The sequence below is a fragment of the Cetorhinus maximus genome, chromosome 6 (assembly GCF_964194155.1).
Source record: "Cetorhinus maximus chromosome 6, sCetMax3.hap1.1, whole genome shotgun sequence".
NCBI lineage: Eukaryota > Metazoa > Chordata > Chondrichthyes > Lamniformes > Cetorhinidae > Cetorhinus > Cetorhinus maximus.
The window spans coordinates 60,653,612-60,678,976 of record NC_135884.1 but is presented as its reverse complement, the minus strand read 5'-3'; the positions used below and the strand labels follow the sequence as shown (position 1 = coordinate 60,678,976).

At 40.3% G+C, this 25,365-nt stretch overlaps 1 protein-coding gene across 3 annotated transcripts in view; it reads right to left on the bottom strand.

Moving 5' to 3' along the window:
• Nucleotides 1–897: 897 nt before the first annotated feature.
• Nucleotides 898–25,365, bottom strand: part of LOC144681777 (metabotropic glutamate receptor 7-like) — a 697,320-nt gene continuing 672,852 nt past the window's right edge. For all 3 annotated transcript variants that reach the window (XM_078543769.1, XM_078543768.1, XM_078543771.1), the window contains one exon: nucleotides 898–1,709. In XM_078543769.1, coding sequence (XP_078399895.1) covers nucleotides 1,660–1,709 — 50 coding nt within the window. In that variant the 3' untranslated portion in view covers nucleotides 898–1,659. The remainder of the gene's footprint in view (nucleotides 1,710–25,365) is intronic.

Genomic DNA, 25,365 nt, shown 5'->3' with positions numbered 1-25,365 from the left:
AATAAGTGACAGCCATTTGTCAGTTCATTCTCCAGGGCAATGTCTTGACCAATCAGAGTCAAGCTGCCTGGTTTAAATTTCAAACAATGCTAGGCAGTTAACTGTCAGTCACCATCCACTGATGCATTCCCCATGGCAACGCCTCTACCAATCAGAGTCCACTTGCCAACCAATCAGCACTCTCTTCCCATACAGTATAAATATGTTGTTTCCCCTGACATTAGTATTTTCTTGCGAATTGTCCTGATGAGTGCAAGATGAAAAGCTTTAACAGGAAAATGTCTCTTTTTCTGCAACACTCAAGTTCTGTACTACCAAACAACTATTTTAAAAAAGTTATTTAGGTCACCTTATCATACATATTTTAGCTACAACTAGTTATTCAAGATGAAAAGCTTTGTGTGATGTTCTAGGAAAACATTTCCATGGAAACAAAAAAGGTCGAAAATACTCTGATATTATACAAGGGACTATTACTACTCTAATCCACGTCATCACTCTAGTCTAGTTTTTGTATGATACATGCTCTGTAGAAGCTGACACTGGTAGACATATTGTTCGCATTTTACATTGGGAGCCAGGTTCTGGCAGGACACCATCTCTATGACAGATGCGTCTGTCGGAAAGTTCAAACTAAATGAATGCTGGCTCTTCCAACACGATCGCAGGCTTGTCTTTCTCTCAAGTACTGACTGCTCTGCTGTTTTAGTTCTATAATCTGTTCAGTTTTTCAGACCACGCTCCTTCACACAGGATCAAACCTGATAACACCGAGCTCTTATTTAATGTGCTGTACACAGCAGAACACAACTACTGAAGCAGTTAATGGGGTGTACACTTTCTGCATCTTTCTTTCCATGTGCTGCATTCACAAATATAGAATAATGCCAGAAACACTTTTTGCATGAATAAAAAATTAATCCAAATGGTTTTATTTCTTGTGCTGATACATTCTTTGACAACAACACATCATTTATCCCAATTAATGAGTGACCATAATAAAAAAAAATCATGTTTGGCTGAAAGAATATTCCACGATATTGGCACATAAGCATCAAGATTAATGTCAATACTTGTTACAAACAAACTGTAGAAAATTAACATGCTTTCATAGTCCTTTATCACACAGCTCCATAGGGGGCATAACAAGACGTGAACTGTTGACTAAACAGGGAATTCCAAGACCAATTAATAAGTGTAACTGCATTCAGGAAGCAACAGTGAAACAGAAGCAACAAGGATGCACCACGCAAAACTTCACAAACTATATAGTTGGGATTTTATTTTCTCTTTGTCAAAAACTGCAGTTTGGAAGTACACTCAAAGACTTAATAAGCCCTGTGAGATCTTAGTTGTTCATTGCAGTTTGCCCACAAGGAAAGATGCATTGGTTTCAGCTCTGACTGATGCGCCGGGTCACGCACATAACAATATGACAGTGCCAGTGGCTTGCAAGTCCGATAAATCCAATAGTTGTTTCAGTGAATTGTTTCTCAAGGAGCCTATCAAACACTTGGGTCTTCTGTGTTCAATCTCTGAGGTAAAGCCTGGCTTACAGGCTCCTCCACTGATAGGCGGTAGGGCGCATGGAGGCCTGTGCCAGATGAATGACCAGACGCCTGAAGAACCTGGCCTCCTGTTCTCTTCAGGGGGCAGCATTTAAATTACAAGATCATTGTAGCTTACATATTTCTTTTTGGCTGCTGGGCCTGTAAGAAAGTAACAAGATCAAAGTTAGAGCAGGGAATGTCATACTGATTAGTCAATGTTCTTACACAATAATTGCTCGACTGATTAATTACTTCCAAGGACTTCATGAAGTGATGCAGATCAAGAAATCTCATTGTTTTTGAACAAGTGATCTCTGCTCCCATGAGAAACCCACATTCCTCAGTCAAAGTGCTTTACACAAATTGAGTGATAAAAGGGAATCTGAGATTTCAAATGCTTACTTCCATGACTTCTTGGTTAGTTGTTGGAGGGAAAATGTTCCAAGGTTTGCAAGTTAATTTTGCTGTTCAGCTAATTAATCCTAAATTTAGGGGTAAAGGGAACACAGGGAATGATTTCCTCTACGCTCTGAATGCAGGGAAATGGGACAACACATCTACACTTACACTATTGAGCAAAGGGAATTTTTTTCTCACAATCCAATAACCACTTAATTCATTAAAGTGGAGACATGCGCAGCGATATGACTCCTCCTGTTTTAATTCGTGAGAACACCTCACTGAATCAAAATGTACTTATTGAAAAAAAAGAGGGGAAATTGCTATATCTGCAGACATTCCTGGGCCAGTGGTGAAGGCTAAATGATCATGATGTACTAATTATATCAAGGAAAAAAAGCAGTGGGATTAATAGGATTTGAAAAATCCGTAATTTTTGTTATACCAAACATTTTTGTTTGCCTTTCCTGCCTACTCTCCTGAGGAGGCTGCCTCATCACCACTGTGGTTTTCTGAAGACTGGTCACCACATTACTATCTTGCTCAAGTCATCAGCATGAACATAGATAATGACAGTTGGCAGAATATTCACAACCATGGAACCTATAATAACCAAACCCAGTGCTATCCTGATCACAGCCTCAACCTCCAACTTGTCCTTGATTCCAATTCATCCCAAAGACTGCTTACTTCTGGTAATTGTATGTCAATTGTGTTTAGTTATGTGCAGGTGGAGAGCATTAATTGGGGTTTCACATGAAAAGAGACACTTAATAAAACTGTGGTATTGTTGAGTTAGGAGACGTAATGTTTCACTCTGTAAATAAATGCAAAAATGATAGAGGAGCCAATGTTTACTCAGTCTTACATATGTTTACAGAGTGAAACATTACGTCTCCTAACTTAACCATATCACAATTTCAGTAAGTGTCTCTTTTCTTGTGAAGTGAAACTCCAATGAATGCCCCCCACCTGCAATAATTAGAAACAATTGATATATCATTAACAGTTTCAATTCTTTCTTGTGAATAAAACTTAGGAGTTAATATGCAGAACCAAAATTTCAGAACAAATTTTTAAAATTCCATATTATGTACAAAGCATTATATTGTGATGTGCCTCTGCTCTCAGACCCCTGACAATTTCTTTGTACATGTATTTCTTTTGTAAAACAATTAGATCATTGAAAACTTGCATCCATCCATTTAATTTTAGAGATTTCCTTTCTCACCAGTAACTTCCACCTCTGGAACATCGCAAACACTGAAATATGTCCACCCCTCTGATCCTGTTCATAATCTATTGCTTTGACTAAACTTTTGGTCACCCCTCCTAAACTCTCCTCCTTTGGCTTAATGCCCACATTTTACTTGTGTCTCTGAGAAGCATCCAGCAATGTTCTTCTACAATAAAAGACACTATCCAAAAGTAAGTGATCGTTGTCACTATATATCCCAAGGCCATGTATGCACTTTAAAGCAGGAGTTGATGGAGAGAAATCAGGTGAAGAAACGCTCTGTTGATTCAACTCCTTCAAGAACATTTTTGACATTTCTACCGAGTCAAAACATGGGGGACATTGACCCAGATTTTGTTGTAGTAATGATGGTGAAACTGTCAGTGTTCATTGTCATTACTCCTCCTGACTGTCAGCAACTTCTGGAGCCTGCACATGCACAGTTAAATGCAGAAATTGTTGTCAATGCTTCTATGCGCCTACAAAGGTTGCACTGTTGAAGTTTCCTGCAAGCAGTCAGAAATTGCTGAACTGACCCTTTTATGTTTGTGGTATTGTTGCTAAAAACACCGAGAAATGTTATCCCATTGCTACTGAGATGAAATTGGGTTTTTAATGATATATTAAGTCATAACCACTATTGGAAAAAAAAATCTTTGACCCTGGAAAACCAATTTTATATATGTGTAATGTCAATTTTTCCATTCTGATAAAAATTCCAAGTACTTGAATATAATAATCTTTTTAAAGTTTGATCATGATATCAATTGGCTGTCACCCTAACCCAGTTGAAAGCAGAGGAGTGGTATGTGTATAGCAAAACATATGGTGAATAAATGTAGATTTATTCCTAAAACATACACCACATACGTCCAGTATTCTTGTCTAGTCTTTAGCGCATGAATGCTTTAAAAGTGCATTTCCCCAATATGAACAATTCCCAAGATCTGCAGTTTCCTTAAAAAAGAACAATGTTACCTTCCCTTGTTAGTACAAATAAAAAATATATTGTTTGTTTGTTTCTACATTACAATCTTAGTGCAGCTCAAGGCATGAATGATCAGTCTATGGCCCAATATAAGGACAGATAGATCTTCAGTGAATACCTATTTAATGCTAGAATTAAATCCATAGTTTCACTGAGAATATATTGAATGAATTGAATTTCCTGTCAGTATGTTAGGAACGATGAAGATGCGCTCTAGTTCATTATAAAGCTGGTATTCTGGTTAGTAAATTGTTTTAATTCTGTGCAACTCTTCCACACTCTCCATCTTACCCCTCTGCTATAACTACATTCATTTAAAATCTAAGCTTGGCAATGCCTAGTCACAACTTCTGGACTCACCTTAGTTTTTCCTGTATCCAGTAGTGCCTTGGAATTAGAGTTGGCTCTTCACATTGATTCCCAACTGAGCTAATTTACAACCCACATTTATTTGCTTTATTATAGCCAAGACGAGCAGTGCTAAAAGGTTTGAATATATTTCCACTTTCCTCCTACATGATCTTGAAAATGATACACTGGTTCATGAGTCTATTCCCAGCATCCTTTCATGAGTAAAACTTACGAGCACCACAGGCACACACAAATTACAATCGTATTATTTTCCACACATGAAAGGACAAACAGAAAGTATGAGCACTTCATGTGAAGATCGAATTATTCTGCAGCGTGCCATTCAAATAACTCAGGACATAATACTAGTGCTGGTGCATGAACTGTGAAGACACTGTCGGTGCTACGGACATATATTTTACATATCCCAATTCTAAATTACTTTTTCTTTTTTTTTACATTCTTTTAAATGGAGTTTCCTGAATAGCTATATAAATTACGTTTTCACGATGTGGGTATTTGTTCCATGAGCTAGAGTTACTTTGTTAGGCTAAGCTACTTTACACACATCCTCTTTCCTGCAATCTGTGTTGCAATTAAGATTCCTCAGAGTGTCTACTATTCTAACCCTGGACCTTAATATTGCAGAACTCTTTAGCTGGAAGTCTTTCTGCCAGCCATGGCTCAGTGGGTAGCACTCTCGCCTCTGTCCCAGAAGGTTTTAGGTTCAATACCCACTCCAGAGACTTGAGCACACAAAATCCAGGCTGACTCCACTGCAGTGCACTGTCAGAGGTGCCATCTTTTAGCTGAGATGTTAAACACAGGCCCTGACTGCTCTCTGGGGTCGATGTAAAAGATCCCATGACATTATTTCAAAGAACAGCATGGGTGTCCTGACCAATATTTATTCTTCAATCAACATCATAAACAGATTATCTGGTTGTTATCATATTGCTGTTTGTGGGAGCTTGCTGTGCACTAATTGGCTGCAGCACTTCCTAAATTACAAGAATGTCTGAGCCTCAAAATTACTTCATTAGCTGTAAAGCGCTTTGACATGTCCGGTGGTCATGAAAGGCGCTATATAAATGCAAGATTTTCTTTTCATGAGAGCTTGGCTGTGTAGCATCAGATGTTAAATTCAGCAGGTGTATCTTAAGTTTCCAAATCCCTCAAGATTTCTTACAGCTGTCTAAACAAGAACATCATGCCCCACAGCTGACCCTCACATTTCACAGCTGGACTTGTACCTAAATCTACAAGACAGCTGCAGACACCAGATTTTATTCTCCTCTAGCTTCACTTTGAAGCCAACGACAAGCAGATCATTGACCAATCTTAGTGAACTTAGAGAGAAACCCAGAAAGATTGCAGTAACCTTGCTAATGTAAACTGCCAGTCTTTCATCCAGAAATAGAATTGTAAATTAAGCTTGACTAATTTGAAGCTTTTTAAAATCAGGTTTATACCACCTGCATTCCGAAAAACAATTGTTCATTAGTCCTGGCTAAATGAGTGCATTCTTGCCTCTGAGTCCAAAAGTGCTATGTTCAAGTCCCATTCCAAAGACTGGAACATATAATTTAGGCCAACATTTTAGTGCAGTACCCAGGGGGTGCTGCACTGTTGGAGATGCTGCCTTTCAGATGAGACATTAAAGAATGACCCCATCTGCCCTTTCAAGTGGCTACAAAATATCACATGGGACTATCAAATAAAGAGCATGGGAGTTCTCCTGGTACCCTGGACAATATTTTCTCTCAATCAACACCATCAACAATGGATTGACTGATTAGTAGTCTCATTGCTCTTCGCTAAAATATATTGAGCAAAGTTCTGAATTAAATTGAAGTAGTATTTATACTTACTGTAGTTTGCATTGATTTAAATCATAATAATAAAACATTTGTATAATGAAGCAAACTTGACAGGTCTTGTTAGTTCTTGTTAGGCCAATTTGAGCAATCTATGGTAGGTATGGTCTTGAAGTGCAATGCTGCCAGGCACAGATTTGGGCTAAGGACACTGTTGAAGAGAGCATTTGCATATTCCCTGCACCTAACCTTCAGCGTACTAAGATTGGATCTCTCTATATCATTACAGGATACATAAAGCGTGAAACTTTTCCATCCCTCAGCACAGACATCCTTCATAATAGCAACAACACTTTTATACCCACAGGTAGAAAATAGTACCTTTCATATTTGTGCTAAATGCATAATGTTTAGCTCTCGAATGTAGAATTTTTCCCAGGGAACTGGATTCACATAGTCTAGTTGTGACTTTATTCATTAAAAATCAACTTTTGCTCCCTCACTAAATGGAATAAACTCCATGCTCAGATATTGGTCACTGAAATTCTGCTGGCTTCATAATCTAGTATGAACTATAAGTTACTCACTGAATCTCTAGCCATGTTAATTTAGCTCCCTCATATTGATAGCTTGTCTCAGCTTTCCTTCTTTAGGCAAGAGCACTGGAAGACAGAAATCTCTCCCAGAAATAAGCAAGGCCATTAAGAAGTTAATCAATCTCCTGTAAGAGTTTTTAAAAAGAAGCCCCAATAATGAGTCTCCTTCAGCAAGTGAAGAGAAGCATGTTTTCTGGTCACATTGACTACGTAGCTACCAGAAAGATCATGACATCTGTTCTACAACAGCAAGTATAAACCTGGCTCGTTTAAATCTATGATAATGTTTGATAGTAGTAAGGTCTTTAGTCATTGAAGGATGCTGTGAATGATGGATGGAACCAAGGGATTGATGGCTGGTAGATGTGCGGAAGTGCTCACTGCATACATGACCCCATTTAATTTAATTTACCTGGGTGGAATTCACTGAGGCATGAGATGAGATATTGAGTTGACAAGAACAAACAAAATCAAATTCTTGTAGCTCATTCATTTTCTCTTACTGTTCATGCTTATGACTTCGATTCTTTCATGTCTAATATTCCCACCCTCTCAGATTCATCAAGAGTACAGCTTTCGCCACTACCCCATTCTTCCTTCTTCGCTGACTCTTGCTGAGTTAGTTTCCAGAGCTAATACAGGCCTCCAATGTCTTGCCCAAGTGGTCACTCTCTGGGTGAGCATGAACAGTCATTGTAAGTGGACCTTGGCTAATCCAGTCTTCAAATGAAATCCTCATCGGCACACGTTCCGGAAGGTTGTATTATGATTTTAACAGTGGAACACCCTGGCTAGTTGCTTCCTTCCCCACCCCATGAGTGCTTGAAACCTAGTGCCGCAATTTGCAGGTTTGTTTATTTTCTACTCCCTTTCCCATTGTTAGTTCCCTGTTTGTCATGCATAATTTCTGAAGTCAGAAATCTGCTCCAGTGTTCAACTGCTGAGACCCAAACATGCTAGCAAAATTACCAGAACATTGCAAGTTAACTTCTCCAAAATCCCTTCCCTTTCTTTCTTTCTCTGGGAGGCACTTTGTTTCATTTCCTCCATGAAAAATAACAATTTCAAACGTGATGAAATTTTAGTGATCTACATACTACAACAGGCTTACAGCAATTTAATAGTGATTGGTTGTGAATGGGATTTAGTGCACTGTGCTTTCAACTCTGGGAGACCTTGGACTGAACCCAGTCCAAAGTGAACTGAGCAAATGGGTTCATTAAATTCAGAAGAGGGGGGCGAGAAACTGTAAAGTACCTAATATTAAGCTGATTCTTTAAATGAGGATACCAAGATCCATGCGAAAACTATATACTAATGATTCTTCGAGCTTTAGTGAAAGATATTCATAAAAAGGAAAGAGGATGTTATGCCATCAAAAACTCACTTACCCACATCAAACGGGTTTTTGAGACTTGAATACGTAACTCAAAGACTTGTGCAGGAGAAATGGGTTTCAATTCAAGAGGAGCTGGCACCAGTAGTGGGAAAGAGGGAGTAGTACCATTGGCACAACCTTCACCTGAACCGCCCTGGGACCATTGTCCTGGCGAATTGTATAACTAGGGCTGTAGGGATGGCAGTGATGGGGGAGGAGGGTTCACGTGAGGGGAGATTTGGAAAGTTAAACAGTAAGGACAAGGCAATGTCCAAGGATAGTGATGTGGGTAATAATAACCAGAGTGTGACAGGAAGGAACAGGGTGAACAAAGATAAGAGCGCAACAGCAACCAAAGTCAGAGAAGGGAAATTGGTAAAAAGACAGAGTTTAAGGCCCTTTATCTGAATGCAAGTAGCATTCATAACAAGATGGATGAGTAGACAGCACAAATAGAAATAAATGGTATGATATGATAGCCATCACAGAAACATGTTGCAAAGTGACCACAGTTGTGGCCTGAATATTCAAGGGTATTTGCCATTTTGGAAGAAAGGAAAAGGAGGTGGGGTAACTCCATTATTAAAGGATGAGATCAGTACAGAAGTGAGAAAAGAACTTGGTTCAGGGAATCAAGATGTAGAATCAATTTGGGTGGAGATAAGAAACAGCTAAGGAAAGAAGTCACTGGTTTATAGTTTATAGGCTTGTGACAGGAACTACTGTATTGGGCAGAATATATATCAAGAAATAATGGGGGCTTGTAAGAAAAGTAAGAAAAATAATCATGGGAGATTTTAATCTTCATATAAATTGGACTAATCAAGTTGGCAACAGTAGCCTGGAGGATGAGTTCATCGAGTGTATTTCAAACAGTTTCTTTGAACAATATATTCTGGAATCTAGCAGGGAACAGGCCATTTTAGACCTGGCAATGTTTAATGAGACTGGATTGATTAATGACCTCGTAGTAAAGGATCGTCTAGGTAAGATGTGATCATAACATGGTAGAATTTCACATTCAGTTTGAAGGTAAGAAATGTGGGTCTGAAATTAGAGTCTTAAACTTAAATAAAGGCAAGTACAAGGAAATGAAGGCAGGGTTAGCTAAAGTGGAATGGAAAAATAGCTAAAGGGTAAAACACTGGAGGAACAAAAATTTGGATGGAACACTGGATGGAACACAGAAATTTAAGGAGATATTTCATAACATTTAACAAAGATATATTCCATTGAGAAAGAAAGACTATGAGAAGGATGCACCATTCATGGTTAACTAAGGAAATTAAGGATGGCATCAAATTGAAATAAAAGATGTACAACCATGCAAAGATTAATGATAGCCCAGGAGGTGAGAAAGTTTTTACAAAGGATGACTGAAAAAAAAAACAAAGAGGTAGAAATTGGCTTCTGGGAGAAAATTAGCAAGCAATATAAAAAGGAAAAGAGTAGCTAAAGTAAATGTTGGTCCCTTAGAGGGTGAGACTGGGAAATTAATAATGGGAAAGATGGAAATGTCAGTCTTTGGACAAATATTTTGTATCTGTCTTCACTTAGAAGAGATCTAAAGATTCCAAGAATGTACATTTTAATTCATTCATGGGGCATAGGCATTGCTGGCCAGGCCAGCATTTATTGCCCATCCCTAATTGCCTTTGAGAAGGTGGTGGTGAGCTGCCTTCTTGAACCGCTACAGTCCATGTGGTACAGGTACACCCATAGTGCTGTTAGGGAGGGAGTTCCAGGATTTTTACCCAGTGACACTAAAGGAATGGCAATATACTTCCAAGTCAGGGTGGTGAGTTGCTGGGTGGGAACCTCCAGGTGATGGTGTTCCCATGTGTCTGCTTCCCTTGTCCTTCTACATAGTAGTGGTCATGAGTTTGGAAGATGCTGTTGAGGCATCTTGGTGAATTCCTGCAGTGCATCTTGTAGATGGTACACACTGCTGCCACTATGTGTGGCGGAGGGAGTGAGTGTTTTTGGATGGGTTGCCAATCAAACGGGCTGTTTTGTCCTCGATAGTGTCAAGCATCTTGAATGTTGTTGGAGCTGGACTCATCCAGGCAAGAAGAGAGTATTCCATCACACTCATGACTTGTGCCTTGTAGATGGTTGACAGGCTTTGGGGAGTCAGGAGGTGAGTTACTCATCGCAGGATTCCTAGCCAATGACCTGCCCTTGTAGCCACAGTATTTATATGGCTGGTCCAGTTCAGTTTCTGGTCAACGGTAACCCCCAGGATGTTGATAGCGGGGGATTCAATGATAGTAATGCCATTGAATGTCAAGGGGCAATGGTTAAATGGTCATTACCTGACACCTGTGTCGCGCAAATATTACTTGCCACTTGTCAGCCCATGCCTGGATATTGTCCAGGTCTTGATGCTTTTGGACATCGACTGCTTCAGCATCTGAGGACTCGCAAATGGTGAACATTGTGCAATCATCTGCGAACATCCCCACTTCTGACCTTATGATGGAAGGAGGGTCATTAATTAAACAGCTGAAGATAATATTAGAAAAAACAAGGTGCAAAAGGATGGGAGGAACACAATCACTGGAGAAAAAATACCAGGAAAACTAATGGGACTAAAGGCTGGTAAGCCCCTGGACTTGATGGCCTGCATCCTAGGGTATTAAAAGTACTGGCTGCAGAGATAGTGGATGCATTGACTGTAATCTTCCAAAATTCCCAACATTCCGGAAAAGTTCCAGCAGATTGGAAAACCACAGATGTAACACCTGTGTTCAAGGAAGGAGGGAGACAGAGAGCAAGAAACTATAGGCCAGTTAGGCTATCATTTGTCATTGGGCAAATAGTAGAATCCATCATTAAAGAGGAAGTAGCAGGACATTTTGAAAATTAAATACAGATAGGCAGAGTCAACTTGGTTTTGTGAAAAGGAAATAGTTTTTGACACATTTATTAGAGTTTTTTGAAGAAGTAACAAGCAGCGTGGATAAAGGGGAAGCAGTAGATGTAATGTATTTGGATTTCCGAAAGGCATACGATAAAGCATCACGTAAAAGCTTACTGCACAAGATAAGAGCTCATCTATTTCTGGGGGTAATATATTAGCATGGATAGAGGATTGTCTAACTAAGATAAACAGAAAGTCGGAATAAATGGTACATTTGGAAACTGTAACTAGCGAAGTGCATGGGCACCAGTTTGGGGCCTCAACTATTTACAGTCTATAATAATGACTTAGCTGAAGGGACACTGTTTTGTAGCCAAATTTGCTGCAAGTACAAAGATAGGTAGGAAAGCAAGTTGTGAGGAGGATACAAAGATTCTGCAAAGCAATATAGATACATTGAGTCAATGGGCAAAAATTTGGGGGATGCAGTATAATGTGGGAAAATGTGAGGTTGTCCAATTTGTCAGGAAGAATAGAAAAGCAAGATATTATTTAAATAGAGAAGGTGTTGTCATATGAGGAAAGGTTCAGCAGGCTGGGCCTTTAATCATTGGAGGTTAGAGGAATTGGAGGTGATTCAGAGGGGTTTTGACAGGGTAAATGCTGAAAGGATGTTTCCCATCACGGGGAATCTAGAACTAGGGGGCACAGTTTAAAAATAAGTGGTCTCCCATTTAAGACAGGAATGATGAGGAATTTCTTCGCTCAGAAGGCTGTTAGTCTTTGGAATTCCTTTCCACAGAGATCAGTGGAGGCTGGGTCAATAAATATATCCATTGCTGAGCTGGACAGATTTTTGACCTACAAGGTAGTCAAGGGTATAGGGGGGCAGGCAGGAAGTGGAGTTAAGTCCACAATCAAATCAGCAATGATCTTACTGAATGGCGGAGCAGGCTCGAATGGCCTACTCTACCTCCCATTTCTTATGACCTTATGAAAGCACTTTCAAAATTATTTTGAGATATCCAATAATTAAACATTTAAAAAAGGAAATAGTGTTATAGAATATTCCGATTGGAGTCAGGAAAGGGAAGTCACACTTCACTAAGCTGCATTTAAATAAATTGGGGCCAATATTTCATTGGGTATACATCAGGCTAGCAAGTGAGGTAAGATATTTTGGAACCAAGAGCAATATTTAACTCCTTCCAACCCCACAAAAAGCAGCAGGGAAACAGAAACTTATATGGCTTTAGGGCAGCCTGCAACTTACCCTTCAACTCTTTTGGAGTCCACCAAATAAACTAAATTAACAAAATCAGGAACAAAATAAACACAGCCCCTAAATTAGGGAACTGTAAAACCAAAGACAAATTTTAAAGGAAACTTACAAACATACCCTTTAAGGGGCACTGGTAGCTGCTCAATGCCAAGTACCATAGGCTTAGTACATTTGGTACATCCAACACTCATTGGAAATTGTCTTTAGGGTCCTATGTAAATCGCAGGACACAAATTTGTATATTTCAAGTAGCTGAAACAAGTGGAGCCCAGGGCTGCACATGTGAAGGTCCCAATGGGAATAGCAGCAGGTCCACTGGGAATGAATTGGTCAGTTCAGCTGGCAACCAACTGCTGCCAGGCTAAGGTCATGAAAATTGTCCCCCCTTACCAACATGCAAGTCATAAATAGGCAGCTGAGGTTACATACTGGGATTTTTAACAAAAGCCTTGCACAAAGTTGTTCCACATCAACACCTGAGACATGAAATTACTGCAGCACCACATCCACAACCTTCAACATAAATGCACAGTGGCAGCATTGTGATTGAACTACAAGATGCACTGCAGCAACTCACCAAGCCTCATTCAATTGCACCTTCCAAACCCATCACCTCTATCACCTAGAAGGACAATGGACAGCAGTCACATGGGAACTTTGCCCACTGCAAGTTCCACTCCAAGTCACACACCATCCTGACTTAGATCTATATCATTCCTTCGCTGTCACTGGGTCAAAATTCTGGAGCTCCCTTCCAAAGAGCCCTGTGGGTATACCTACATGGACTGCAGCAATTCAAACATGCAGCTCACCACCACCTTCTCAAGGGCAATTAGGGATGGGGAATAAATGCTGGCCTTGCCAGTCATGCCCACAATCCATGAACAAGTAACAAAAGATTGGAAATTGATCCAATGTGTGCAAATGTAAAGCAACTAATATGGAGAGAAGGAACTGAATGGATGGATGTATTACGTTGAACAGTGCTAGTGAGTGCTGATCAGGAAGCTGAGTTCATCCTAGGTAGATCATTAGAATTGTTGGAATAAAAACATAAAATGCTGGAAAAACTCAGCAGCATCTGTGGACAGAGAAACAGGGTTAACGTTTCGAGTCCATAGGACCCTTCTTCCTATTAGAACTGTTGGGCTTGTGCTTCATTGCAGTGAAGATGGTAAGTAAAGAACCAGGTTATATTTGTGGAACCAGAGTACAAATCATAAACGTTTGGAGTGTTACTATATTAGGTGGTCAGATCCCATGTAGAGTGCAGTTCTGAGCACATAATCACACAAAGGATATGATCACCATTGAGAGTACACAGAGGTGAGTAACCAGATGACAGGTTCCAAGAATTGAAGTTATGAAGGAAAGCTGAGAATGTTGGGATTTTTTTTACTTTGGCAAAAGAATACATTGAGATGCTCTGAAGTAACAAAATAATTCCATAATAAACCAGGTAGACTTCATGCCATCACATGAGGGAAGTTTCCACAACTCTGCTCCAAGGCTCCTCTAAGCAACAGTTCTAAAATATTTATTCTTAAGTCGCCTCAAATCAACACATCTAAAGCATAAAACAGGAACAAAAGGTTACTGAGCACCACACGGACATCTCCCTTTATAATGTTGAGCACTGAGAGGCAAATCAGTAGAATGCACTTTCCCTTTAATTGTGAAATCTCTAACATATGTAGTGTCTCTTTATTGCATTGCCATTTTCATACTGTCAGGGTGAATTTGAAATGGTTGCTGTAGAGCATGAAAACATGGCCTCAAAGAACAAATGTCCTGTTGTTGAGTGAAGTCAGGATCAAAATATTTGGTTATAATGTCCCGCAAAATGTTGGCCAAATCTATGAATGATCTTTGAGAGAAAACCATTTCTTTGTTTACAAAGCTTTGACGACAACTTTGCTGTTTAATTGAGGTAGAGCAATTAATGAGTTATATGACCAATGCAGTTGAACATTCTCAGCCAAGCAGCATATTAACACACCGCACATGATCGGTGAGCTACGCTGGAACTGCCACATCAATAATGCTCAGAACAACATCCTGGAGACCCTGCTGAGAACCCTGGCTTCAAGCTAAAGAAGAGCAGATTAACCAGCCTGCTGAGGGACAGATAATCTACTGCCACAGCAGCAAATGCATTTGTCAGGAAAGCAAATGCCAGAATAAATATTTACACTGCTAACAATTCAAGTCAACCTCGGTCAATGTATCACACTGTGTTTGTTCCTTTAATCACCATGAAACCTTTCAACCAATTTATTAGTTTATCTGCTGCATGATACTGTCCTATCAATGAATAAAATCACTGAGCTGGTTCGCAATGTGAGAGGTCCTTCTCCAAGAATACCACTTTAGCACTTTGCTGCATTATATATTGCAGGTGCCATGGCAGGTGGAGAAGGTGAAGTGGGTCATGACAAGAATAACATTAAAACCAATAGACCATTTCCTGGAAACACCCTTCCTAACAGCACTGTGGGTGTACTTACACCACATGGAATGTAGCGGTTCAAGAAGGCAGCCCACTTCCACCTTCACAAGGGCAATTAGGAATGGGCAATAAATGTTGGCCGAGCCAGTGACTCCCCTGGAAGAATATAAAGGAAGCATTTCAACATGGGAAGTGTTATCCTATTCTAGCAATATTTACAAAAGGCAAATTTTCAGAATAATTCATTTGCTGATAAAATTTATATTACAAGTCATGTCCTATTTAATTTTTAAAATTCATTTACAGGATGTGAGCTTCGCTGGCTAGGCCAGCATTTATTGCCTATCCCTAATTGCCCTTCTAAAGGGGTGTGGTGACTTGCCTCCTTGAACCTCTGCAGTCCATGTGGTGTAGGTACACCCACAGTGCTGTTAGGGAGGGAGTTCCTGGATTTTGACCCAGCGACAGTGAAGGAACGGTGATATATTACCAAATCAGGCTAGTGAGTGGCTTGGAGTTGAACCTCCAGGTGGTGGTGTTCCCATGTATCGGGTGCCTTTGTCCTTTAGATGGTAGCAGTTGTGGGTTTGGAAGGCACTGCCTATGGATCCTTGGTGAGTTTCTGCAATGCATCTTGTAGATGGTACACACTGCTGCCACTGTTCATCAGTGGTAGAGAGAGTGAATGTTTGTGCCATTCCCTAAACTCTGAAAGTTCAACCCAATTATTTATTTTGACTGAACTGTATATTATCTTGAGCGTCAGAAGCTTGCCGGAACATTCCCAATAAACGAGACTAATATCTGCAGCTTGCAAAAAAATAAGTGCACGGAGAAGGGATCAGATGTTTAAAAATACGTCTTTACTAAGTACTGGCTAAACTTAGTGTATTCCTTTTTATTTTAAACAAGATCAAAATCTGCTTTGCTAGCAGATTGCAATCTTTTTCTCTTCTAAAGCTTTTGTTTCCCAATCATCATCTTCACCCCTGCACAACACCCATCAAATTCAACAGGACTGAGTTTCAAAAGCTAACAAAGGCAGTCAGATAATATCCTAGCACTATAGACATAATGCTATTAACAGATTGAAAAATAATGTAGGTTATTTGCCAGTTAAAACTCTAGTCACATCAAGCAGATGTTACGCATCAACATTAACAATTAATAGCCATTGTGTGCTGCAGTAGCAAAGAGGCTTGGATAACAGGATTTGTTCTCCAGGCATTCTTATCTGGGAGTTGGAGGCTATTTTTCTAGCCTAGGTTTTAGAAGAAGCACTCCTAATAAAGTAACCAAACCTAAATCCTATTTACAGATGAGGTGAACAGGTTTTGAAAAGCGTCTGGTCAAAATTTCCACTCCTACGCCCCCAAAAAAGGCCAAAAATTTCCATTGAGTTAAGATGAATGAACTGTGAATGTAATCACAGGAAAATATTTTTTTCAAAATCTGCACTCTCCAATAATGCAATTTTATTAGCAGTGGTAAAAATTAGTAGCCAATTGTGATGCACCCACAATAACGACCCTGCCATCCTCTCAAACTACCAATGAGCTACATTATAAGGCTAACTTCCAAAAGGATATGAATCCATATCAATAACAATAGAGGGGGAAAAATACTTGTTTCATTGAACAGACACTGCAAGGGCTCATAACCTCTGTCATGGTGGGAGACTGTGACTGGAATTTATATGAGATTTGTCTGGCACGAGGGACAGTAAACACCATTCCCTGGATCGGGGTCATAGGAACATAGCCCTGCCAGCAAGTGGAAGCCTGCTGGTGATACCAATGGAGATAGAGATGTTGCTGCCATTGCTACAGCAGAAGAGGGCTGTTAGACCAAAGCATTGAGTTGAGGCCTTGTACCAGCCTGAAGCCTCCAGTGGATAGGATATTGCAGTGATTTGGTGAGACTGGTGTTTTTTTACAAGGTTCTCTTCCTCCTCGTGGAGCATATGGGGCTACCATCCTGGACCAGTTGCCATGGTTCAACCGTTGGTTCCAGGGAGCACAGGGAACAAGGAAGGATGAAAGGAAAATGGGCCAGAAACCCAGGTCCTATCCACCCCATCAGCATTTACATAAAATTTACATCATAGAAACAGCCCAACTGGCCTACACAGGTGTTCATGTTTCACATGGGCCTCCTCTCACCCTTTTGCATTTCACCCTGTTGACATAACTTTCTCTTCCTTTCTCCCCAATGTATCTATCTAATCTCCCTTAAAATACATCACTTACATGCAGCAGGTAGGTAAGGAGCAGTGCAAGAAGAACCAACATTAGTTTCTGCAGGGGCAGGAGCAGGAGCAGGGAAATTATGAACAGGGCATTAAGGCAGTGGTAGGCCTCTTCTCTCATTTTTCTCTTCTCTTCTTATTCTTTGCCCATCTGATAGTGAAGGAAAATGCAACAATGGGCAGGTCAGCAGTAGAACAAGAGGAAGCTGAGTGATGAGGCCTACTGCCAAAGATCCACTAAGTACGTGGAATCCGATGGGACTTCTGCCTTCCCCCTTGACTCTGATCTCTGTCCAGGCCTCATGTTTGTGGTTAGAGAATGACTATAGCAGGCCTCAGAAGCCTGATGTGGTAAAACAGGCCCGATTCTTGTGCTACCTTCCAAAGCAGTAACAAAAATTGTGTCCGGCGTTGCTTAAGCACAAATCAAGGAAGTTCTATGGAATGTCATTTTTCACCATTTGCTTGGCACAAAATCTGGAAGTGTTGCGGCCAAGTTAGGAGTCAACGGAATGGCTTCTGAAGAATTTTCTATCTCCATCTGCCTGATTACATCGATTGGCACAGAAAATCCAGGTCAACCTATCTTTCATAACACCATGACTTAAAGGTTAATGAGGCACTGTAGTCTGAAGGAGCACAGACAGCTCTTCATACAGCATAGTCTAATGAACATTGTTCCACCCAGTGTCAGCAAAGGGCCATTAATACATGATAAAGGAAATGTTTTATGTGCCTGCCATCAAACCTCCAGAATACTTCTTGTACCTGCTTTTACATTAATTTATTTTGTCTCAAATCCCAGAAGGTATATTTATCTCAAATAATAGATGAGGATGAGGTGAGATACTGAAGGAGAAGAAAGATGGATTTTCTCCACTTACACATTCTATTCTGTCTTGCACAATCCTAAAGTTGAGCGAGTCCTGGGTGGTTTGCATTGTTGGAGTGTTACGACACACATGTAACACTGAAACTCTATTTTTGCAGGTTTAACAAAAACCTACTCAAACACATTAGAAAATATTAACCAACACAAGTTTTCCACTGCACACCGGTCTCCAGATATAGTGGTGGTTGCGGGGGGCGGGGGGGTGCGAGAGAGGGCAAAATGACTAACAATCCTGGCTCGGTTAAACTTTACTGAGGACCTCATTCACATTTCCCATTTCCTACCCAGCCACAGGCCAAATGGAATTCCTGTCTGGCAAGCTGCAAGAGGCTGCAGCTAGGTGGGGATTCTTGGAAAGGGTCTCTTACTATCAGGAGGGAGGAGAGGCCCACAATCAGGAGTGTTGGTGGGCGATTGGCAGTTGGGAGGGTTAGTGGAGGTTGAGTGTTTCTTTCCAGGGTAAGGGGGTAAGCTTTGCCTGGGCCACATGGAGTTCTGAAAAAGGCACTTACCTTGTAGAGCTGGCAGCTCCTGTCTCCCTTTCTCTGCCAGGTTTCCAGACCACTGGGGCACCTATGCAGCAACAGCCAATTCTAAATCAAGCTCCCAATTTTAGTGTGTGTCCAATGTCCACCAGCAATAAAAAAGGCACAGGCTATGTATATGATATGTTGAGGTCACATTCCCCATATTTAACTTTTTAACCCCTCCCCCATCCCACCTATTGTCGGGTTAGGGAATTAATATGAAGGCCATTGCTTTCAACAGTGAGCACGACGTGCTGTAAGTAGGATTTGTCATCTATTATCTATAGCATGTGACTCCTTGATGTGTATCCCTCAGAATAATAGATATTATATTTATAGTAATCTGTCCATTGGATAAAAGTTTTACACAATGCTGCAAAATGTCCTTTAAACTGGCAGGTGTTAAACAGTAGTTACTTAAATTTAGGTAGCAAAGCACTTCCAAGAAATGTAATAAAAAGTAAAGGATGTGGAGCTAAAGAGTGCTTTGGCCCAAAATGCTATCAGCATTTGACATCATTACCTTCTGGAATCTTGCCGTAACTTTAGAATTAAGTGCAAGGGCAGATTAATGTGGAAATCCTGAAGTTGGGGTCTTTCATTCACTGCTTCGCCAAAGGCTTCAGTATGGACCCTCCTCCAGAGCTGGTAATCAGTGAAATCTGCTGACTTGGTGAGACCACATCTGAAGTATTGTGTACTGTACTGGTCTCCTTATTTAAGGAATGATGTAAATGCGTTAGAAGCAGTTCAGAAGGTTTACTAGACTAACACCAGGAGTGGGCAGGTTGTCTTACGAGGAAAGGTAGGACAGGTTAGGCTTGTATCCACTGGAATTTAGAAGAGTAAGAGGTGACTTGATTGAAACCTTTAAGATCCTGAGGAGTCTTGACAGGGTGGATCTGGAGAAAATGTTTCCTCTTGTGGGAGAATCTAGAACTAGGGGGTCACTGTTTAAAAATAAGGGGTGGCTCATTTAAGACAGAGATGAGGAGAATTTTTTTCTCTCAGAGGGTAGAGACGCTTTGGAATTCTCTTCCTCAAGAGGCAATGAAAGCAGAGTCTTTGAATATTTTTAAGACAGAGCTAGATAAATTCTTGATTAACAAGAAAGTGAAAGGTTATTGAGGGTAAGCAAGAATGTGGGGTTGAGGTTACAATCAGATCAGCCATGATCTTATTGAATGGTGGAGCAGGCTCAAATGGCTTACTCCTGCTCCTAATTCTTATGTTTGTATGTAACGTCCCCTTTTTGCTTTTACTGTTAGAAACCCCATAAAAATTTAAGCCTTGTTCAATGAGGTGTAACTGGCTTTTTAACAATGATCTGATTAACTACTGTTGAATAATGAATCTAGCCCTGGAAAATCTGTGGAATGTTAGGTCTCCATTATGATTTTTAAAATAATTTAACTTATTAAAATATTTTCTTCATGATATTTCAGCTTCTACCATAGCCCCATGTTAATGTCCCAATCTTTATTTCGCTCTTGGTAAAAATTTTAAATGATTTGATTATTCATACTATTCATTTCCTGGTCAGCTGTCTATGAGAGTTCTTTAAAGTGATTGGCTGCTTGGAAAATTTGTTGACATCACTGTAGAGCCACAAAAAGCAGAGCAATTCCGAACTGGCCAATTACTGACCCATTAGTCTACTCTTAAACATCAGCAAAGTGATGGAAGGTGTCATTGACAGTGCTCTCAAGCAGCACTTACACAGCAATACTCTGTTCACCGACATCCAGGTACACTGTTCTCCAGACCTCATTACAGCCTTAGTACAAATATGGACAAAAAGCTGAATTTCAGAGGCAAAGTGAGAATGACTGTTAGTGTGGCATTGAGAGCTTTAGCAAAGTTGAAATCAATGAGAATCAGGGGGAAAACTCTCCATTGGTTGAAGTCATACTGAGCATCTACCTTGGCAAATTCTAGATGTTTCAAATAGATCAACTTTTATTCTTGCAAACTCTAGGAAAAATGGGCCTAGTCAACTCAATCTCTCCTCATGGAAAATACTCTCATCCCAGGAATCAGTCTTAGGAACTTCTGTCACACCGCCTCTGAGGCACGTATCCTTTGTTAGGTAAGGAGACAAAAACTGAGTGGCCTCATGATTGCCCTAGATAATTATAGTAAGATTTCTTTACCTTTATACTCCAATCCTTTTGTAAAAGAGGCTAACATATCACTTGCTTTATTAATTGCTCACTGGAACTGCAGGTAAACATCTCTAGTTCATGTACAAAGACATCCAGGTGCCTTTGAATACCTCCATTTCCCAGCCTGTCACCATTTAAAACTATTCAATTTTTCTATTTTCCCACTTCACCTCATTATATTCCATCTGCCATACTCTTACCCATTCACCCCTGTCTACATCGTTTTGCAGCCTCTTTTCATCCTGCTCACAGCTTACATTCCCACCTAGTTTTGCATCACCAGAAAACCTGGATGTATTACACTTGATCTCCCCATATCTAAGTCATTAATATAGATTGTAAATAGCTGAGGCCCGAGTGCTGATCCTTGCAGTACCCTGCTGGTTACAGCCTGCCAATACAGAAATGTCCCCTTTATTTCCACACAGTGTTTCCTGTCCATTAGCCAATTCTCAATTAGGGGTAATATATTGTCCCCAATCCTATGAGCCTTAATGTTGTAACCTTTGGTGCAGCACTTTATTAAATTATTTTTGAAAATTCAAATACGTTACCTCCATTGGTTCCCCCTTATCTATTTTGCTAGTTACAACCTCAAATAACTCTACCAGATCCGACAAACATGATCTCCCTTTCATAAGTCTATGTTAGCTCGGAAAATCAGGATATGATTGGGCAAAGTGCCCTGTTACCACATCCCTAAGAATAGATTCTAGCATTTTCCCTCATACTGATGTCAGGCTAACTGGCCTGTAGTTCCCTGCTTTCTCTAACCCTCCTTTCTTGAATGGCGAGGTTACATTTGCTACCTTCCAGCCTGTGAGGGACTGTTCCAAAATCTAAGGAATTATGGAAGATCAAAACCAATGCATCTGCTATCTCTGTAGCCGCCTCTTTTAAAACCCTAGGATGCAGACCATCAGGTCCTGACAAATATTGCTGGAAATGTAATTTCTGCTTTTCTGACTGAAAAGTGTTGCTTGGGCTTTAAGTAAAAGAAACCCAGTGATTTGAGTTTCTTGATCTTGCTGAGCTGATACCTCCTCCCAAGGAGCACAATAAATCACTGCTCCTTCCCATCTTCTCAGTGCAATGGGAAATGCTGCAGTGTGTATACAGTTCTTGAATTATATTTAATTTAATTGAAACCTTACTACTGTAAATTCAACACCCAGTTTTTTTTTCAGAACATGGAAAATATCTGGGCCTGGGCAAAGCAGGGTTTCTGTCATTTCAACACAGCTTGCAAAACAATTTTAGCACATGAATTATTCTACCCCTGTAGAACATGAGAGCTGGGAGCTCGCGTCTATAAAGGGAGAGCTTAGTCATTCAAATTGCAGTGTGCACCTGTGTGAGAATAATCCAGAAACTTTCAGAAAAGCACAATACATGGAGGATGTGTGAGGCTTAAATCTTGCACAGGAAAGGCAGAAAGGAAGTTGGAGGGGAAAAAAAAATCAGTAAAACATTTTGGTCAATCAACCCTTTTCAACCAGAACATCAACCTTAGGGACAAGTGGGGGAAGTCAACCACTTGGGTGTGCTGTTACATCATTTGTTAGCACTACCTGGCACACTTCTCTTTATCTTTCATCCTGAAGTGGACTTGCTTATACACGGTACTGTAGAGCAAGGTGTTTTTTCAGAAAAATATGTCACATCAGACCAAAGGAGCATGCATTTTTGAAATGTTAAAGTTTCTATTTTGCTGCAGAAAAAGGCAGGTAATTGTAAATATTAGCTGATTAAAAATATATATTTCTTTGGGGCAAAGCAGAAATACCAATGCTGAATGTTTCCCTTTCATGGAAGATTCAGGTGAATGGTATTAATAGTGAAGTACAGCATGCTGCAATTCTCTTATATGGAGTGGATTGGGACAAGGAACTGCTGTGTTTTTCTTCTCTTCAACGTAAATATACCAATCGTATAGAAGGACTGGTGAAACAATAATATGGGTTCTTTATTTGAAGATAAGATGAGATACAGATAGTATTCACTGGGAGACTATGGATAGTACATCTAGCCTCTACTACTGCTGCTTGCTAATACTTCATATTCTGTGCCAGTGGTAGTAGTGACTGACAGCAGTTTAAGATGCATTCTCTTAAAGGTGCATGCACATCATATCACAACATCCTCCTTTTTTCTGACTAAAGGTTTACCCTTAAAGAATCAAACTATTTAAAGGAAAACTAAAGAAAATAGCATCGTGACTGAATGTCACAACTTTGACATGGAGCAATAAATTTGCAAGTCCCTAAAATGTACCGGTGGTTTGCTTATTTGTCCAGGCTTACTTACAGTGATCTTTGTTGGAGGCTGCTGTCCATTTTCAGAATGCTAGTTAGGGTTGCTTTGTTTGTGCTGCGTTTTAGACCATGTTCTGTTCGCAATTGACTGCTTGCTTTTTCTGTTTGTGTTACTGTTCTGATTCGGCATCTGTTTTGTTGCACTGTCATTGCCATTTGGTGTACTTGATACGATCGTAGTTCTGGGCACGTGCTGACAATTTCGGCTAGATTCCAGGTGCCATCAGTTGTGTGTTGTACTCGGACTCTCTGTCTAATGGTTAGGTTGAGTAATTCGTTAGCTGCGTGCGGCCGTGGACATCTTTCATCTTCCCGTTTTTCCAAGTAATGTATTACATATGCCTGGAAGTTTCGACGAGTGATTACTGGGGATATTTGTCTGCACTTGTTTGCTTAATATTAATCCATGCTGCTTCCACAGTATGAACTTTGCAAATTTAGAACGGATATACGTATTCAGTTCAAATTGTGCCATGTAGCTTGTTAGCCCATGATCTGCGTTGCAGATTTAGGTGATCTTCAGCCATCGTAGGCACAGATTTTCGATGGTTCTCCTGTGGTCTCTGGTCCTTGACATTGTCTTGATGATACTATGGATAGTGACCAAGGTAGGTCCCTCCATGCCGGTAGGCCTGTGATCACTGAAACTGTGGTGCCCACAATAAAAAATATCTGTTGTGAGCAGGCTGAGCTTTCTAGAGACATTTGAGTGTCCCAGGGATGCAATCTCTGAGCAATTATACACAGCAAGTTTGGCAGTAGTTGGTTGAATCATTGCTTGTCACTTCTTTGAGTTCAGTGTGTGATGTGGAAGGATGTTTGCACCTGTTCCAGTGTCGGGTTTTGCATATAGGTTATGGTGGCCCATCATCTGTGAGCATATAATCTGGATAGTGGCAAAGACTTCAGTTGGTACCATTGTGCCAATACATTCTTCGATATTCATCATGCTGAATGTCTGCTCCCTTTGTGTGTCAATGGTCAGTTCGTCCTCATCATTCGACCATATGGTTTGGCTAGATATTTTGTGGATCTTGTTCTTACGCTGTTTGGTACATGTTCTTGGTTGGTTAGAATGCTGAATCTGTCTGACCTCTGTTTCTGGCTTCTCATGACATTGAACCACATGTTCCGGCCTTTGCTTACTGCTTTGGCACTTCCAATGTCCTCTGATGCCACATGCCTTACATATAGTGTTTAAAGCTGGACGTTTTCTTGGCAAATGTATAAGGCTACACCATCCACATTGCTTACTGGGCTTCCTGCATTGGCTACCATGCCAATGGTGGACAAATTATAAAATTAAAGCCTGAAGGCTCTGCCTACCCATTAGTATGGCTTCATACTTGCATCTGCTTTGTAGTAGTGCTTCCACAGTGTAACCTTTGAGTTGCTCCAATATGTATTTTAATATTGCTTCCATTGGGGTAAATGCTATCATGAGCTCGATTATTCAGTCAGCTTACTCTGCTGCTGTGAAGTCGCAATCTTGCCCTTGTCTTTGCATCTACTTCTGAATTGATCAAAGGTCCCAGTTGGTTGTTGAAAGTTATGATTCCAGGTGGTATATTCTGTAGTTGTACTTCGCTCATAATTGATCTTCAAGTGTTGACCATATTTTATCTGGATTCCTAAGATGGTCGTCGTACAGACTTGACATGTTCAGTCTATAAAGGCCTTCAGCTGGATGTGTTGTTGGAACAAAGTAAATTCAGATAGGTGATCTGTTGCCTTCCAATTGAATATTGGAAATTTTGTGGTCACCTTTTAAGCTTTTTGCAGGATTTTTAATGCTTTTCTGGAGCTTTTGAGAGCTATGCATGTTCCCTAGGCTCTTTTAGATTTAATGTAGCTTTGAGTTGCAGTATCTTTAGTGGCCATTGCCTTAGCTGGTCATCAGTTACTGCTTGACTGCAATGGTGGCAGTGTTGAGCTCATTCTGATTGTTCCTGGGTTGACTAAGTTCCACCCACAAAGCAGTGATTTAGGTAGGAAAATGGCTGTTGGTTTCAAAAATGAAAGCAGGTGGTAAAAAAGACTTTTTTAGAGGCTTCTTTGAGCTGTTAGGAGCTGTTAGTGAATGGATTCTTCTTAGCCCAGTCTGCAGTATTTAACTTCAGTAGTAATGGAATCTCTCCCGCCTATGAGTGAGACCACTTGGAGTCTACTGTTTAATTTCTGTTCCTGCTTAAACTTCACAGCAGGTAGACTTTAACTGTTTAAACTCTCCCAGATTTAAACAATTTCACGAGGACTGGGTGCCTGCTGCCTGGAGCGAGGTGTGATCCCAGAATGAAGGTATTGTGTG